Genomic DNA, 19449 nt, shown 5'->3' with positions numbered 1-19449 from the left:
GGATGGGCTGACAGTTTTGTTGATATTACTTAGAATTCCTCATGGGAGCGGCAGAAACTACACACTATAGCTTTAAGGTGTACTTCTATTTCTGTGCAGGATGCCAATGTACGCCTGATCAGGGAACTGAGAGAGGAGATTGACAGGTTGAAGAGCATGCTGCTCAGCTTTGAAATGGTATGGTGACCTTTCATCACTAGAGCATAGCGCTCACTCTCTGAGGGATACACCCTACGATTCCCACATTGCACGTTTTTGTAGCAAAGGCTTTATAGAGTGCTTTGTGTCTTTGTGACAATTGTATTCCCATGTGTGGTAAAGATTGAATTGCATTGTAACGCATGTGACATTTTCCTTTTGCGCAGTATTTTAACTGATCATTTTTCCCCCTCTTGACTGACAGCGGCGTAATCCCAGTCCATCCCTTAGCGATGAGAGGGATGGAAATCTTTCTGACATCGTGCTACAGAACGAACTAAAGGTAACATAGGGTGGACACACATGGTTACATCTGCCTGACAGATACAGTAGTCCTGGACAAATCAAGCATCATGAGTTTGGCACTCCACAAATTGATAATAAAAAAAAAGATAAGATATGTCATGCACATTTATTCCTAAATGTGTATGATATCAACCTCAGTTCACCCAAGTCACATTAAACATTTTCTTTCGACTAAATCCTTGCTGTATCCAGCTAGCTATCCCCCACCCCCACCACACCCCTAGATTTTGGTTATTGCCTGCTATTTGTCGAATCTAATGAGGAAAATTCTCAGCGAGTCTGGGGATTAGAATGAGTAACTAGGACATTGTTTCTTGAATAAAACATCCCTGTTGATATTTTCAATTGTATGTTTTTTTTAAATGTATTGAGCTTCGTTTACCTCTGTTGTATCGGGATGGCAGCAGATGTGTCAGCAGTGGATATCACAAAATCTGTGTGTTGGAAGTACATATCTGTGACACAGTATGTTTTTCTTCTGACTTTGAAACTTCTTAAAAGAAGTTATGAAATGTAAGGAGTAGTAGCAGCGGCAGTAGTAGTAGTAGCAGTAGTGGCTGTTTATATTGGTATAATCATTGTCTCCCTGACCACAGATATTTACCACCTCTGGTTTCAACCCCCCTTTTTTTTAATTACCTACCTCCATCACCCTCCTCCATGTCTCCTCCTTAGGTGGAGCAGCTGACGAAGGACTGGTCGGAGAGCTGGAGAGACAAGAAGGAGCTGCTGGAGCAGTACAGCGTGGACATCAACCAAGACCGGGCCGGATTCCTCATCAACTCCTTCCAACCACACCTGGTTACTCTGGATGGAGATGTTCTTAGCACCGGGGTCGTCTTCTATCACCTCAGGGTATGATGATAAGAGGCAAATGGATATGTTGTGTCCATAAAGAGTAATGTTGTTGTATTTTGGTATTATTTAATTTTCCTCCTTGAAGAAGTTTTTTCTTTATTCATTTTGTGCAGTGCTTTTCTTAGAGTAAATATCAGAATGGAATGCACATCACTCATTTGAACAACACGACACAAACTCCCACAAACTGAAATTCTTTGCATTTGCTCTACTTTTCTCCAACTCTAAAGTACCTGATTTGTCAGCTGTCTTGACTAAAACCATGTCTTTTTTTCTACTAGATTCTTTCCCCTCCTCCTTTCTACTATTTTTCTCTGTTCTGCTAGAAAAACCCTTGAGAAAAGGTGCGTTTCTACTGTCTTTTCCTTTCACTCTACCCTCCAACTGTCCTGTCGATTGTGTGTGTGTGTGTGTGTGTGTGTGTGTGTGTGTGTGTGTGTGTGTGTGTGTGTGTGTGTGTGTGTGTGTGTGTGTGTGTGTGTGTGTGTCTTCCGCAATGCATAAAGTGGGGTTGGATAAGAGGCTCTTAGTTCTGAGGCTAGGACTCAGGGGAGCTCAAGCTGTCCTGATTCTGACAATGACAAGCATACCCTTAGGCCTGACAATTACACTGTTTCCTGCATGTGAAGAGCCGAGGCCACCTGGGAACACATGTGGTCTTGACGCCATATATGAAAGCCTTTTATCCCATTACATAAAACGTTAAAGTAAACAATTGATATGTTTTCTTACAGCTAAGTGCAAGATTAGAATTGAAATATCGATAGTTCTCCAAATCATTGTGTAAAATTCTTGTCATCATTAGATCCACTATTGCTTGTGTAGCATAACCAGCTTAATGTCCAGAATGCACAGTAGTTGTTTTGATGTAGATTTTAAATATAGCTGCCATGTTTACACAATGTTTTTTTTGTTCGTACAGGAAGGAGTCACCCACATAGGACCTCAGGATCAGTTTGAAGAACCACATATAGGTATTATTTATTCATTTGCTTTCCATGTTTCCTTATCCAGCTGCATATATTTCTTTTCAAATTGTATAATACGTGTCATGTCATTTTTTTTTTTCTTTTCAACTGTTGTACATTACACGAGTGGAAATCCTCATCCAGCATCTTACAACCATGCAGAGTAGAAATACAGAGAACTGGCAGCTTTAGACAAAACATGCAGTATAAAACATGAAACATAGAAGAATATATTATGAGAATGCATAGTCAAACATTATATATCATAAAATGGACTGTTCATTAAATTAATTAATAATGAATAAGTGTGATTTGTGTTTCATCTCTTCCAGTTCTGCAGGGCAGTGCCAGCTGCGAGATTGAAAACCACGGAGGTGTGGTTACGCTCACACCGCTGCCGGGCTCCGTCTGCCTGCTCAACGACAGAGAAGTCACTGAGGCCTGCAGACTGGCTCAAGGTCCGCTCATGTCCTTGACAGAACAGTTTGTTCACATTGTCTTGTTCCCACTGCACGTCTTACGTGTGACTTTTATTTGACTGATCATAACCACATTTTTATTTTAATATCCTTAGGCAGCTATTGTCACTTTCATGTCTCAAGCTTTGCCTAAGTACGACACTTGTTACTTGTCATTGTATCACTAAGACACTAGGAACGTCTTAATAATATACAGTAAGTCCCAGAGTTCCGTTCAAAATGAAACCGTTTAACAGTCACTGAGCGACTCTACTGCTGACATGGCAAACTACCACCTAGAGGGGTGACTAAAGAGTGTAAATTAATTCATTGCTTATAGTAAAATAAATGCCAAACATACATAGAATCAAAACTGCATACTGTAAGCCAGAGTTCTTCAACAGGGGGTCCGCGACCCCTAGGGGGTCCTCAGAGTTACTGCAGAGGGGCCACCAAATTCTTTTTTTTCTTTCTTTTTTTTATTAAAAATGTCTTAAAATGAATTCAACATACAGTATTATTAGCAATTATAATGATAGGCTTACTGGCCTATAGGTAAGGTCATCACTAAGATAGCCATCCACAGATACATTCATCCCAAATGATATCCCATATGTATGTTTAACATTAAAATGCTCATATTATGCTCATTTTCAGGTTCATAACTGTATTTAGAGATTACATCAAAATAGGTTTACAGGGTTTAATTTTCAAAAAACACCATATTTTTCACCCTGTGTGTTGAGCTCTCTGTTTTAGCTGCAGAGTGAGACATCTCACTTCTGTTCCATCTTTGTTGGGAGTCGCACATGCACAGTAGCTAAGTAAGGACTACTAGCTAATCAGAAGCAGATTATGAGGGCATGCCACACTAGCAGCTAGGCGAGCATTATAACGTGTGTTACAATGTGATGCACGTTCGTCACGGAAGTAAAGGCTGGACTACAATAGAGCTGTTTGGAGCAGTTTGTGAACAGTGTTTTCTGTTGGAGATGGTAAGTCCCTTTGGGGTGGACTTTGGGCTTTTTCACTTTGGAAGCCTATTACATGCACAAAAAAGATGTATAACACTATAAAGGAAAGGGAAAACGCCAAAAAGCTAAATATGAGCACTTTAAAACATGATTTATAAAATTATACCAACAATTATTATTTTAATAGCATAGTATTCTATGCACTAAAAAGGTATGTATAAAGGCTTTAGGCTGCCCTACATGTTATTTTAGATCCAGTTTTATATGCAACTAAAAAACAATATGTAGTAGGGGGTCCCTGATCCGTACCTCTTCCAGTTAAGGGGTCCTTGGCTTAAAAAAATGTTGAAGACCCCTGCTGTAAGTAATTTGTTTTGTAAAAAACAAACCAAAAAAGATGAATAATAGATGGATAGAAAAACATATTACAATTATCTTTTTAGCATTGCTGATGCTGTCAGAAAAGACATAAACATTCAGTGACCTGAGCAGAACTTGACACTGAGCATTAAGACCTGCCATGTGATTGTTGCACTATGCTGAATATCATATATAGGTTAATGTACAATTTATATACACACACTAAACTGATTTGATAACATACTGTATATGGGTTAATGTACAATTATATTTGTACTCGCACTTAAAGGTGCACAGATTCTTCCCAAGGGTAAACCTATAGACACCCACTCACATGCCCCACTCCTACACTGCAGCACATACACCTACTGTCGCATCAACACAGTGCTTCAAGATGAGCACAGCTTGTGATTAAAGAGATGTGTCTCTGTCCCCAGGGATGGTGATCACCTTGGGAGGAGTGCACAGGTTCCGCTTCAACCACCCAGCAGAGGCAGCCGTCCTCCGGGAACGCAGACGGGTGGGTGCTGCTCAGCTGAAAATGAAAATGATGCTGTCAGTTATGATGGCAATCGTCATTATATTGATGATGAGCAGATGAATGAGATGCTGCGGTTGACATACTGTGATGCTAGTGATGTAGTATATTGTTTCTGGTCATTATCTACAATACAACTGTGTTGAGAATATTTGTGATTGTTTATTTCTTTTTAATTTCTAGCAAATATTAAAGTTTATCTTTTCTTTACTGTTTCAAGGCCAGTGAAGGTGGCATGACCTGCACCTACCTTGATCTTTGCCCCTTGACCCCTGACCACAGGTAAATACTGCCTCCAAAAACAAACTCACAGAACAACACAATATTCATCACTCTGAGTATACTGTATGTGTGTGATGCACAGAGTGCTTTTTTTTGCCAACATACATTATACATATTTGATAAGCGGTACATGTGTTGTACCCTGTTCATGTTGTAGAAATAGGGCAATGCTTCATACGTGTTTCAGTTCAGTTGGTCGAGATGGCATGTGTTTCTATTAGCCCCCACCCTCCTGAACAATCCCAGTTAGCTGTTTACAGGACAGGCTCAGCCGTTGCTTGGTTACTGCTGAGACGCTGAACTGTAAACCAACAACAGTAGCATTTACTTTCAACCTGCCACAACCTAAATACTAAATTCTAGACGTAAAATTGTACCTAGGTGAGTTAAAATTATTTATTTTACTTTTCTGATTTTCTCTTTCCTTTTTGTCCATCACAGTTTTCTGACTTTGTATTACCCTGGATCTATGTGTCTGTTTTTTTAGTGTTGAAGAAGTGAAGCTCCAAGACCAGCTGGGTGCCTGTCTCTCCCCCAGCGAGGAGCCTACTGCGAGGCAGCGTATGGAGGAGCAGCAGCGCTACGTGGAGAGTTTGCGACAGGAGATTCAGGCTGAACAAAAAAGGGCTGAGAGAGAGCTGGAGCGGGAGCAGGCCCACCTTCGACAGCAGCACAGTGAGAGTAAGTCGTCTTTCCACACACACAAAAAAACGTATTGCTCATGCAGATACCTGTCAACTTTTAAAATCCAAGCCTAAATTCTAGATTTCTAGATTTAGTTTTATAGCTGGATAACCACATCAGATTTAGTATATTGATAAATATTGTGCATGTGAAAGATATCCACCCCTTATGATTCCCTCCTGTAAATCTTTACCCAACAGTCCAGCAGTGGATTTTGCAGGAGAAACGGCGCCTAACAACTGTAGAGCTGAGAATCACCAAAGAGTCTGGAGTTCAGACAGACCTTATTCCCGTACCCCTCCTGGAGCCAGGGGCAAGTCAGGGGTCTGAGGACCAGGAAGGTCAGACAGTGGACCATCCGTCCCAGGTGGTAAGGGCCAGGAAGAAGGCGGTGCAGGAGGAGCTACTGAAGCATCACGCCCTTTGCCGCTCTGAGAGCCGCATCCGTCGGAAAAAGTTGCACTACCAGCTGGAAAGAATCGCCCGCAAGAGGCATCTGTTGGAAGCTAAGAGGGAATTGCAGCGGCTGGAAAGGGCCCTGCCTCCGGGACCAGGCAGCCCAGAGTCTCCTGAGCTGGGGTCCCCCTCAAAGCTCAGAGGAAGACCATTTGTTTCTCGTAGACACTCATTCTCAGCAGATCTTCTGTCCCGGCTCTACCCACAGAACACCCCTATCTTCAGGTAAGCACATAGTTGTAAAACCTGTAGTGTTAATTGTGTTAAGGGCAAAAACAGGCTCTTTTAACAGGCTAATACAGTCCAAAATGTTTCAGCACTTTTTTTATCTAGCTGTTTTGTGGTTGCTTGTGCCTCCTTTACATAAATATTTAAAGAAGAATTTTAGAAAAAATTTAGATCTTATATTAGTCTTTCTTTTTCTCTCTGTGACAGACACTTCCTTAAGAGAAACAGATCCACAGAACTAACGTCAAATTCCTCCACGACTTCTGATTCCATTGGCAGCAGGAAGTGGGTTTCGGATGAGTGTCTTCCACGGGAAAGAACCCAAAGTTGTTCCGGTACGTTTTTCTCAGGACAAAGTCAAGCGTGCCGAAGTAGAGAAAGCTCTTCTGAAAATATCAGACAAGCTGCCAAAGAGGAGCACCAAGCTCCGCCCTGCCGGGAACGACCAGAAAGAAAACCTCTGCTGCCAAACCGAGGCCTGTCTTTCAAGAACAGATCGGATCAGAACTCAGTTACTCTGAAGTCACCACTTGGAACTATTTTGCAGCCAGTCTGCAATAAAAACGTACATGAACCCACAGCACGCAAAACCAGTTCTCAGATTGTCCCCTGCATGAATGAGTTAAGTCACAAAGGTAACAACAGACCAGAAACCACAGAGAAGACTTCCTCTCGTTCTGTTGGGCCCAGGTTAAAAACGGCCCTGTCCAAAGTGTTCAGGAAACCACCATCAGGTGTGAATGGAGGCCGAGGTCCCAAACCTCTGGGGAGAATAGCTAGCAAATTTTACTGGAAACAAAGAAGAGACAGGAGCCTTAAAGATACCAAAATTAGCCGAAGCAAATGTGCCGTTAAAACAGCGGTCTCGTGTGAGGAGCTTGACCAAAGGACTCTGTCTGAGGACATTAAACAAAGGCGGTGGCATAGCACAGAGGCTCTGATGAACAAGACCAGCACATGGCTCGAGAGACAGCAGGGATTGATGGGATGGGAGGAAGAGCAAGAAGACCGAGATGAAGGAACGTCAGACTGTGAGAGCCTTTTCTCTCTTGATTCGCTGTCCTCTGCTTATGTGACAGCCTTAGCAGAGCAGCTGAGACACGAGGAAGCAGCTCAGAGTGAAGCAGAGAGCGAAGACAGTCAGATGTCTAAGGATTCATTGGCTGTGGAGAGCAGTGGGAAATACTCAGCAGTGGAGAAACATTGCCGAACAGTGGTGCCAACTTACTCATTGGTGACAGATTGCTCCCATTCATCCATGCGGCACAATAGAACAGCAGAGATCAGTTTAGACCGGGACAGCCCTCAGAAACCTCAGGCAATCCCAGCAGAGGCGTATTGGAGCCAGCAAAACTCCCCAAAATCAAGACACACTGGTGCAACAAGGAAGCCTCTTTCCCACAACTCATTAGTAGAAGATTCAAGAGGCAGCGACACTGTACACAAAATGATTGAGGACTTTGGGAACATGCAGACAACTTCGACCATCAGCCCACGCTCCCTGAGCAGCTGCAGCGTGAGGGAGCCAGAAAACATGCTGGCACTCACCGATGCCTGGTCCTCCACTGACGCAGCAGATAGTCCCAGAATTTACAGAGACTCTCTGCCTTTCCAAAGGAAAATTATGTTCAAAGGTGTAGAGAGAAGCAGCAGCAGTCCCAGTCCAACCAGTATGAACCTCTCAGATTCTCATAGCGGATCTAGAAGCTACAGCTCAACATCCACCAGCACTGAGGGTGTAAATGTAACCGTGCAGGATCAACCCAGTGTTGAAAATTCAAGGGGCGCATCAGACACATTAGATTTTCAAGACTCTCAGATTCTGACAACGCCAGATGAAGCCCTTAAGGAAGTAGGATGTTGTGTAGAACAATCAGACGGACAAGTAGAAAATAAGGGGAAGGCAGCTATAGCTATTCCAGACTACAGCAGCATCAAAAGCTCAGCATCCTTACCAACCTTACATCAAACCACTCGTGTGTCACCCACTGAGATCCACTACACTAAACAACAAGAATTACAGGTACAATTGCTTCAGGTGTTCACAGATAAACCTGACATGGTGACCGTTGACACTATGATGTCCTCTGACACTAAAATGTGTATGTCAGGTTGTCGGTCAGTAATGCATTTCTCTACAAGTCCTACTAACCAAGGTCCAGTATTGAACACGATGTCTGACCCTGCAAGTGCCTTCAGACTGTCAACCGAAGATGAAGCACTATGCAGTCTAGATGATGCAACAGAAAAGTTGAAAAATAGTCAGCAATACGAGCTTGGAAATGCCAAATATGGATCTAGGGACGAAATGTTGGATGAGGCTGAAACCAAAGGCACTGAGCAGAACATTGCACTGAAGCAGGAGCTTGTTAAATCATCTTGTAAAAATTCCAGGAAGAGGAACAAAGACCAACAGGATGCTTTCATGTGCAGCCTGAAAATTCCAAAAAGGAGCAACAGCAGAGACTTGGTAACTTTCTGCTCTGCGGCAGCTGGCAGCCCGGATTATATTTGGCCTGATGACAATAATAACACAAAAGGCGAACAGTCTGCCGTGGAAGCTGACAGCCCCAGATTTGATTCTGTTTGTGTTAATGGCAGCGTTAGACAGGACAAAGTGGCTTCAGAGGCGTCGCCAGTTTCTGATCCCATGAGCAGGAAACTTGGACGGATCTTTGAGGACTCTGAATGTGGTGACAATAGTCCTCAGAGTGGTACCTCTGCGGGAGAGAGGGAAGCCGTTAAAAAGGGAGATGTAACAATAAAGGCGGTAGCTGCAGAAACAAAAGCAGGGGAATCACAAAGCCATAACACCAGAAAACATCAAGAAAACAGAAAACACATATGCAAGTCAGATGCTATTTGTAGCGCCATTGACCTGAGAATCTCAGAGGTGGTCAAAGAGCACATGAGACTGTCATTGATTGGCAGCGATGATGACTGGAAGAGCAGGAGTCAAAGCCTGAATGCTTTGTCATCATCCGTGTGTAATTTTGGCTGTAATAGTGATGAAAATAGAGGGACAGAAAAAGAGCGGAGTAATAAAATGAGTGATCAGATAAAGGAAGGAGCAGTCCTTGAAGAACACCTTTCACTGGAAAGGTTGATAAGTGAAAACCCAGTGGACAACAGTGAGCACCTGGCATCAGATCTGCCAGCTCAATTGAGGACTAGCCTTGAGAGCAACATGCTTTCATCTACTGAAGTAACACCGAAGATTGACCAAGCTCAAAACTTCTCTGATGTGACACTAAACAAGCTAGTAATCGACCATTGTGTTTTCCAAAACCCCTCTGCCAAAAACATCCAATCAAATCTGACACCCAACAGCCACGGAGAGTCTGAGCACTCTGGCAACCCCACTTTGCAACCAAATAGGCCTAGTTTGTCCTCAATGAGTGATTCCTCCGATAATTCTCAAGGAACTGCTGTGGATAAAGATGCTTTGTGTCAAGAAGTGAATGATTTAGGTAAACAAAAAGTAACATATCATCTTAATCCCATCATTCACGATGCCTGCTTGAATGAAGTGAACATCCAGAGCTTGGATGCCCCTGCTGTGAATCCTGAACTTCACCAAATACCCCATAAAAAACCTTCCACCATAGGTGATGCAAAAGAAAACTGTGGCTGTAATCACGTAAAGGATGTCATTGTGGAAGCCACATTCAGTGTTGATTATAAAGGTTGTTACTCGTACAAACAGAACGCTCCGAGGACGATTCAACATTTCCAAAATAGTCCTGACGCATCTGGAGCAATACAATTATTATCTGATGGAGGAAGTCTTCAACTCAAACCACACGTACATTACAGCAGCCAGAAGACACCCACTGATGAGAATGCCTCTATGAAAGGGTTTGCTGTTTCTCCTGGCCGTGATAGAAATGGTGGAACAGTCAACACAAAAGGGGGTAAACCTTGTGTCACAGCACATGATGAGTTCAGCTGTCCACAGAGTCATTTAAATGACTTGGCTCAGACTTGTGTGGTCAATTTGAATTACAAAAGCAAATGCCAAAATGGATCAAATTCACTGTGCAAATTTGATCAGGATACTCCTATTGACAGCCGACAAGATTGGGAAATGAAAAAAGACAAAGAGACCTTCACCCCAAAGATCTTCGCAGAGTCAAAATATGAAGTAAGGATTTCTGGTTCAATGCAGCAACAACCCAAAATACCACAGGGGAATGCTTTCACAAATACAAGTTGCTATGGATCTGTGATGTCCAAACAGGTTGAGCTTAACACACCTGATGATAAACAGGAGAATCATGCTCTGATGTCTAAAAAGGCCAAGTCTAAGAGGTTCAGAAAGTCTAAGATCCAGACTCATCCCCCGTCTTCATATGAGTCCTCTCTTAAGTCATCGGATGAGGATGAGGAGGAAGACATAACCACCAGAGGACATCACAGCCGGCTCTCCTCTAAATGTGTAAAGCTTGGCGCTCAGAGTAATGGCAAAGAAGAAGTCAGACAGGCTGCAGATATGTCTACTACAGTGTCAGCGAGCAAATTTAAAATGAAGACTTGTTTTGCTGGAACTCAGGGTAAAAGTGAAGTTAAAGTCATTAGAGATTACTCCCAAAAAAGACACTCTTTATCCCCTCAAGCATTGTCACAAAGGACAAATGTAGAAAAAAACATCCTGTATGCGAAGAATAGTGAACCACAGCAGGACTCCCACATGCATTTTGCCTCCAGTGACATCAACCCGTTTGTTCACCAGTGGCAAGGCGACGACTCAGACCAACACTATTATAAGAACCCAGCATTCGGGAGTGCTGCTGACCTATCCTGTAAATCTCCACTTTTGAACAGCGCTGAGAAACGTATAACAAGATGCTGTAGCGTTGACAATGGTTTGAACAGGCAGAACTCGCCTTTCAATTCCCATCTGAGCACTTATGCCACCAACAAGGGGCTCTCCAGTACGCTTAGCAGTATGGAGGATTATAAGGAACAAGGGAACAAAACATCTCCGCTCCCGCCCTGTCAACAGGCGTCTGTTGATATTCACAATCATATAGCCAATCTGACAGTGACCGGCAGCTCTTCAAGTGACAATCATCCTGTGGGTTTTGGTAACAACTCCAGTCAGGTGGATGAAATTATGTTTGTTTACTCGTCTGAGCAAGAGTCCCAGGCAAGCAAAACACAGGCCCAAAGAAGGAGGACATGTGAGCATGGCACTCAAACAGAGTGTGGCCTTCAGACGGTAAATATTGGTAACAGCAGTAGTGCTCCAAAGAGGAGAGAGCGGCACAAAAGGAGTAACACTGATGTACCTGTAACACAGAAAACCAAAGTAGACGTTAAAGAATCTCCAACATGGGCCAGTATGGAAAGCATGTCGGCTCGCCTCTCGAAGCTTATCGACAGCACCTCAGACCTGCTGGGGGACGTCCAGGAAATGAGAACAGGCAAAGCCCTCAAGTCAAGTCTGAGGAGTGTCAACTTGTCAAATATGAGCATGTCTTACAGTGAGTCGAATGACTGCACACGGAGAGACTGCTCAACTCAAACAGCCATAGATGTTGGGATCCAAACAGAAAGGTCTCCAACACCAGCAGAGAAGAAGGTCGCTGCTCATCACCCAGTGAGAGGTCCAAAACCTAATGAAGTCAATGTGATAGTCAGAGTGGTTGGTTCTGAGGTTGTCAGTGTGTCCCAGGACAAAAATGTGCACTGTGCGGTGAAGAGTACAGATGAAAAGATGCAGAGCATGCCTGAGCTGAGCTTTAACACCTCTGCTGCAGCACAAAGGTCTAATGGCCTTCTGAAAACACTTCCTTTAAAGACTGCAGGTGAATGTCAACGACGTGTAAGATCCGCTTCTTCTAGAGGCTCAAAGCAAAGCACGCCCGAGGCACTGGGCCAAAAAAGTGTTGCAGTACCTGAAGTCTCCCGCAGATCATCAAAAAACGCCTACCAAGAAAATCACAGTCCCTCTTTAAGAAATGACCCATCGCTTTCTTTAAAGAAACAAGCTACATACACAGACCGTGCATCATCTCCCATACTGACTGTGGGAGTAAGCTTGCAGATGAAGCAGACAGTAAACCAATCAACACTAAATACACACCATCATTCTGAGAGAGACAGCCTTACTGTGTCTTCTAGCAAACACTTAGCTTGCACAGCTCTTTCAGAGGATGATCAAATGCCCAGACCGGATTGTGATGTTTCCTCTTGTACATCGGAGTCTGTATCACTTGAGAAGGTGAGTGAAATGAGTTGCTCAAACCCTAAAGGCGCTGATAAGTGCTCTATAAATTCATCACTGGATAGATATACAGAGACTGACAGGGGAAGTGTTACCTGTAAATACTCCAAATGGCAGATGAGCTCTCAGCAGTGGCGGACTTCTGCTTCAACAAAAGATTTAACTATGCAGAACAACATCTCTCCCATATTAAGACGGACTGATGTGCACAAACCGCAGGCTAAAGCTAGACATGGAAGAACATCAAGACCTGCAGTTGATTCTGGCGATTTTTGCCCTGATTCCTACAATCCATCCCCGGTCAGCAGCAGAACTGTTCAACTCCAAGAGGACGATGTGGTGTCGATGGCACCCAGCGAGTGCAGCACAGACGTCCTCGTGAACATTAAACCCATCGCCAGTGTGTCCCAGTGTAAACACCACCAGATGGACCCAGAAGACCTGCCCATGCACAACAAGTTCACCAACTGGTCGGGCATTAACCTTCAGCACTCAAAACACTCCAACAAAGTGGCCACATTTCCTACCAAAGAACACGACAAGAGCAGAAACTTTGCCCAGTGGGGCGAGATGGAGAGCTGCGACTCAAATGTAGAGTTCGCAGCCCCGAGCGGCAGAAGGACGAGAGAGATAGAGAGGCTGCGACAGGAGAGAGAGCAAGTGATGGCGACGGTCAACCTCAGCATGACGACACCGCTGACTGTGGAGCTGACAGAGGCTAAGCTACACTACGGCCTCGGAGAGACGGATACACTGTTAAAGATGCTGTCCCCGAGGACCAGAGAAGAGCTGGAGCCACCGACCTCTGCGACTACCAAACAGCAGCTGTATGCTAGGTAAGAATACACTTGACCCAAATACTCCTCTTTTTGATATGCCATTGTCTTAAACTGATTAGGGCTAGGTTTAGTTTTAGCAAAAACTAAACTTCTTAATGCATCAATGTTTAATATTGTTTCAACACAAGCAGCTATATAAGAAATTTGCCAATTTTAAACCTTATTTTCTTTAGAAACTTTCCTAATTTTGATCAGGAAATGATCAAAGACTAAGTAAACAAGACAAAAAATCTGACCACACATTTGATGCCAGCGTTCGATACCTGACAGTATTTGATACTTGATACTGCAGACACTTTTGTATTGTAAAGTTATTAACGTCCAATTCTCGGTTCTAAAACTGATAAAACAAGGTAACCTGACCTAAACTACCTAAATGTACTTTTTTTTTTACCTGATTTGTGTCCTTGTATTTTCTATTTCTGTGATTCTCTCCTCTCAGACACCGCAGGAGTATTGAGGGTTTAAGGCAGGACAGGGAGGAACGACTCCAGACTTACCGGAGAGCTCGTAGTCTGAGTCCCAGCAAACATCCCCGCTCCTCTCCACCAGAGGCTGGCTCCAAGGTGTCTGCCGCCATGCCCAGTCGACGTAAAGAATACCTACAACATCTCCGCCAAGAGGTGATAGACAGCTCCAGGTAAGACACTAGTTCTCTCACAAGATCAAAACAAAAATAAATACCCATATTAGTCTTACATTTAAAACATAAATGTTTTTAGGTTTAGTGTTGAAAACTTGACTGGATCTCACTGAATTCTCTAATTGACAGAACATCAGACCCCCCACGAGGGGAGGGCCAGTGTCCGTCTGACATTGAGCAGCTGTTGCGCGACTACGGCCGAGCCAGGGAGGAGGCCAGGACTGAGATTGCGAAAGCACGAGAACGACTGCGAGAAAGGACTGAGCAGGAGAAGAGGAGGCTACAGCAGCAGGCCCTGTCTCAGGAAGCCAAGGTCAGTAAATATAAGGGGCTGCAACTCAATATGTTGATTTATTTTTTGATTAATCAATTATTTGTTTGTTCTATAAAATATCACAAAATAGTGACAAATGTCCAGGTCCTTGGTGCCCAAGGTAACTGGGAAATAGATTTGTCTTTGCAAATCATTTAAATACCCAAATATTTAAATTATATATCATAAAAGAGAGGGAAATAGCAAATTTTCACATTTGACAAATTCAAACCAGCAAATATTGGGACTTCTTCCTTGATAAATGCATTAAACGTTTACTAGATTATCAAAACTGTGGACGTTTGATTTCCTGTTGATCAACTTGCTTTGGCTCCACATTAGATGGATTTGATAATGTATCAATCAGGAAAAAAAAAAAAAAAAAAAATATATATATATATATATATATATATATATATATATATATATATATATATATATATATATTTTCCCCCCCTCCTGATTATATAACATTCCAACACATTGACCTTTAAATTAGGCTGACATAAATATGGTTAATACAAGATATTTTCAGGGGCTCGCAGTTTTATTCCCGACCCAGCAGTATTGACAATTATTTCACTGGTCTTGCAGGACGACCCGAGGCATCGGACAAGAATCAGTAACAGCACCTTGTGCACAGGATCCAGCATGAGCCTTTCCTCTGGACCAACGTCGGGGTACAACAGCGGCAACACTGCCCAGCTACAGCATGGCAACAGGCCACTTCTGACTGGACAGGTTGGTACTCATGTTACACATTAAGATTTGGGATAAACATTTACAGCTGGAATCCAAGACTGGAAATTAAAAAAAAAAAATATATATATATATATATATATATATATTTTTATTTATTTTTTATTTTAATTTTTTTCTTTATTTTAACAAAACATACAAGTTCACAAACAGATTCACAAACTTGACGTTATTTAGAGATAAATGCTTTCAGGTGGATTATCTCACGCCTGGAATTTGTGCACATTTTGCGCATGCTAGAAGGTCAGCTTGTATGAAAATTCAAGCATGATGTCAAACCACAATTTTTTTCCATTTTCCTGAGGACCTGCTTTGTAATAATATGGAGGACTTGAACTCTTCTGAATGGAAAGCAGCTATCACAGAGCAGCACTGACTCCTTAAACTGCAGAACAGAACTTATCTGGAACGCTCTAAGGAGACCCACCCAGACAAAAATCAAGAAAAGACATCACATCAACCACAATATTCAAGACCATACAACAGCATGATAACAAAATAGAGATACTATAAACCAAATAAACATATGTATAAATGACAACACCATAAGCCCATCATAAACGTCTTTCCCCAGCACTAAGCTTCTTAGGAGCGCCCCAGAAAGCTCAAGTACCTTCGAGTTGTTTGTTTTTTATAATGCAAGTGTAATTTTCCTTTTTGATGAGCAACACGGCGGTAATTGTGTCGTTGTTACTGTTTTCCTTCAGATCACAGGGTTCTACGAGGAAGGGCTGAAGGTCAGGACACGTCCTCCTATATGTGGTCCACAAAGTGTGAAGTCACAGAGAGCCTGGCTGTCTGCCCAGGGTAAGTACTGGTCTGAGATTCACAAAACCTAAACAGACATGGGCAAAACACTGTCAAAAGTATGCTCAAAATTTGCTTTAATAAAAAAACTAAAAAACAAAAGCAGTTATCTTCTAAAATTTAGAAAGTAATATACTTAACCCCCCTCCCCATTGTCTGTATTGAAAATCCATGTTAACATTGTGTTCTGCTAGATGTTCGCCTTGAGCCTCCTGTCACTGGGTTTGAGCCCCTCATGACTTCATCTCCATCACCCCCATCTTGTACACGTCACCGCAATGCCTCCTTTGGCTCCACCTCTTTCATATCCACAACCTATCAGGATATCACATCTAGTCTCCTCAGTCGAGCGCTGGTTGAGGTAACACAAACCTTTTATATTTCAGTAAAAACACCTGAAAAACACCCAGCCATTAAATGCCACTGTTATTGACTAAACATTATAACCAATGTTTTAATCTACCCTTATCAGACGTTTGTATCAGGTTGAATTGCAAGTTTTTTGTCTCCACAGGTACGACTGGCTTCCTCTGGGGATTTGAGCAGCCTGCTAAGGGGCAAGGCCACAGCAGGCTGGAGGTGAACTCAGTCACTCTCTTTGATAAACTCATCCAAAAAAAATTATCAACCTTCAAATCAAGGACTTCCTCTCTGTCTGAGATGAATCCCATGCAAAGTGAAGGCTTAACTTAAGTCCCTCAAAATCAATAATGTATTATGTCTGTTTTCATTTAGCTACCAGGGAGAAGAAGGAGGTATCCAGGCTTACTACAAGCCCTCCTCCAGCCCATCTGTCCATGGTTTCCTTGGGGCCGGGGAGCTGGACAGACCCCTGGACAGTCTGTGGAACATCATCTGCCAGCTGTCCAAGAGCCACATGTATCATCAGTCGTTCCGTTCTGTCTGGACACGACCACTAGATGACAGCACTCAGCTGGGTGGGCTAACATTTCTGCTTAGTCTATATCCTCACATGGTTTCTATACATTAAATTACCAGTGTAAGAATGTAACAAAGTCAATCTAGTCAAGAGCTATTTGAGGTAGATATAGTCTTTATATGTTTACTCTGCTTAAATTTAGCAGTCATTCCACCACATTAATCTGACAAATAACTAGTTCTTTTATAAATGAATAGTTTACGTAAAAAACATGCAATCATTTTATAGAATATACTGGATATTTATGGATTGAACTACCCAACCGTATATAAAATAATTAAAATTAGCTCCTTTGCAACCAACTACAAAAGTAAAATGCTACTTACACATTCATTGATCAGTAATAATTCATACATATATTCATCAGTAATAATTTATACTATGATATATACATTTTCTGCATTGAGCACTTTTACTCTTGTTACTTTAATTACATTTTGCTGATTTATACTCGCATACTTTCACCTCGGTTAAAAATGTTGTAAGCTGATTTTCTGAAATCCCACTTGATTGGTATAATCAGTAGACCTGAAACAGCAACATAAGATACTCATCACGGAAAGAAGAAGTTTATAAGATACTGATAAATACTGGCTATTTGCAATGTGAGCTTGATGTGATAGAAGAGTCTACCTTGCAAATAATATTATTCTTGCAAGAATATAAAGAGAGAAACGTATTTTTGTCTTTGCTGCACAACTATTTATACGTTTTTGCAAGGCATTTGAGGACCCTGCAAATGCATTTGCTTCAAATGATGCGTCTGCATCCATTAGCTGTGTATAGTACAGCCCACAACAGTCCCATTCATCACTGACTGGCTTAATGTATTGCATGACCATTTTCACACCTGCAGTATGTGGCATTTAATATCTTTGCAACATCATCGGGCCTCTCTTGCGTCATCTAGTCTTCTCTGATCAAAAGTTTTATTTGTGTCCACACACTGATGTATTATTTATTATAAGAGCTCATCATATCTTTATATAAATATGTTGAATTTTACCTTCCCCCCCCCCCCTGAAGGTTGGAAAATAAATTGCTCTATAACCTTGTTTAGCAATAACGTTCTGTTCCATTGCCTTCGTTCTTTTATATTTTCTTTTATTTCCAGGTTTTCATCAACCATTTAATCCTATCTGACACATTCTCTCTGTATTTCTGTTTAGTTTATATACTAACGGATCCGTCCACCTGCCACCTCAGCCAGCCGCGGGACTTCTGCTGCATCAGCACCAAGTCCAAACAGGTAAGCAGAGCTGCAAAATGAACCAGCCGGTCCTGATGATTACTGCCTGTCGCCCTTGTTTAAGGTTCACTGAGCATTCCCTGCATAAGTTGTTGTACACAAAATCATGCTTTAGTTTGAAGGAGAAAATTCCTTTCACTGTCATATTAGTGCGACAGGAAACAAAACAGACAGTGCTGTCGTTTTTAATGAAGACCAATTAATGGTAAACCGTGGCATTGAGTTTGTCATGCACCCAATGTAGTACATACTACTTTAGATGCTACTCATGCTCACAGAAACAACACTGACCCAGAGGCTGTGGGTGTGGAAGAAGCTGTGTGAGCTGTTGGTTATCAATCTCAGTGTACACTTGCCTCTTGGCTGATCAAAAGGCTTCCCTGCCTATTTTATTGATGGTTTTCCCCTTTTGCCCTCTGGCTCAGGGTGGCTTGTCTGTGCTGGCAATGCAGTCTGTGTTCGAGGAGTCTCTGCCTCGTCCCAGTGTGGATGCCGTCCGAGGGGAGATGATGCCCAGTTGCTGGATCCTGCAGCCAATTAGACGGGATGGACAGGAAGCCACCAGGGTCATCTACCTGCTACAGGTGAGACATGGTTGCTATAAACTACTTCGCAAGCTGACATATGTGTTGTGCTCACTAGCAACGCTGCCACATTTTAACTGCCAGTAAAAGCACAGATGTTTGGGTTGATCCTAGATGGATACATGCATTCTGTGTGAATGTGAAAGTCTCAAAAACACTTGTGGGAAGATGACACAGGCTTTAAGAAGAAACATCAACGCGCCGCTTTTGTCCGACCTCCACATGTGGAAGTGCTGTGCAGGAATTAAACCCACGTGGTAGAGCTGGGCAATATATCGATATTATATCGATATTGTGATATGAGACTAGATATCGTCTTAGATTTTGGATATCGGGATATCATAATATGGCATAAGTGTTGTCTTTTCTTGGTTTTAAAGTCATTACAGTAAAGTGATGTCATTTTCTGAACTTACCAGACTTGTTGTAACTGTTCTATTATTTGCCTTTACCCCACTTAGTCATTATATCCACATTACTGATGATTATTTATCAAAAACGTCATTGTGTAAATATTTTGTGAAAGCATCCATGGTCAACACTACAATATCGTTGCGAGTATTTGGTCAAAAATATTGTGCTATTTGATTTTCTCCATATCGCCCAGCTATTAATGGTAGTTACAGTATGAACTAACAATCTTGTAATCCACAATTTCTTGTATTGTAATCAAATTAAATCAAAATGAAAATCTGAGACACGTAACATTTTGAAGTGGAATTTTAGTCACCAAGCAATCTGATTAAAAACTGGACAAAATGTTACTGAAAACGATT

General features: G+C 42.2%; 1 protein-coding gene across 1 annotated transcript in view; it reads left to right on the top strand.

Annotated features, from left to right (window-relative positions):
* The window catches only part of stard9 (StAR-related lipid transfer (START) domain containing 9), a 46229-nt gene that overhangs the window by 24274 nt on the left and 2506 nt on the right, over positions 1–19449 (top strand). Inside the window, exons 13-31 of the mRNA XM_028565652.1 lie at positions 100–177; positions 404–481; positions 1180–1359; positions 2285–2336; positions 2663–2788; positions 4560–4642; positions 4881–4942; positions 5430–5623; positions 5827–6307; positions 6518–13375; positions 13821–14018; positions 14151–14334; positions 14929–15075; positions 15801–15900; positions 16095–16261; positions 16415–16479; positions 16636–16838; positions 18010–18089; positions 18515–18673. Coding sequence (XP_028421453.1) covers positions 100–177; positions 404–481; positions 1180–1359; positions 2285–2336; positions 2663–2788; positions 4560–4642; positions 4881–4942; positions 5430–5623; positions 5827–6307; positions 6518–13375; positions 13821–14018; positions 14151–14334; positions 14929–15075; positions 15801–15900; positions 16095–16261; positions 16415–16479; positions 16636–16838; positions 18010–18089; positions 18515–18673 — 9495 coding nt within the window. The remainder of the gene's footprint in view (positions 1–99; positions 178–403; positions 482–1179; positions 1360–2284; positions 2337–2662; positions 2789–4559; positions 4643–4880; positions 4943–5429; positions 5624–5826; positions 6308–6517; positions 13376–13820; positions 14019–14150; positions 14335–14928; positions 15076–15800; positions 15901–16094; positions 16262–16414; positions 16480–16635; positions 16839–18009; positions 18090–18514; positions 18674–19449) is intronic.

Source organism: Perca flavescens, chromosome 20 (genome assembly GCF_004354835.1).
Source record: "Perca flavescens isolate YP-PL-M2 chromosome 20, PFLA_1.0, whole genome shotgun sequence".
NCBI classification, from domain to species: domain Eukaryota; kingdom Metazoa; phylum Chordata; class Actinopteri; order Perciformes; family Percidae; genus Perca; species Perca flavescens.
The sequence above is the reverse complement of the archived record's forward strand: the minus strand, read 5'-3'. Positions and strand labels throughout refer to the sequence as shown.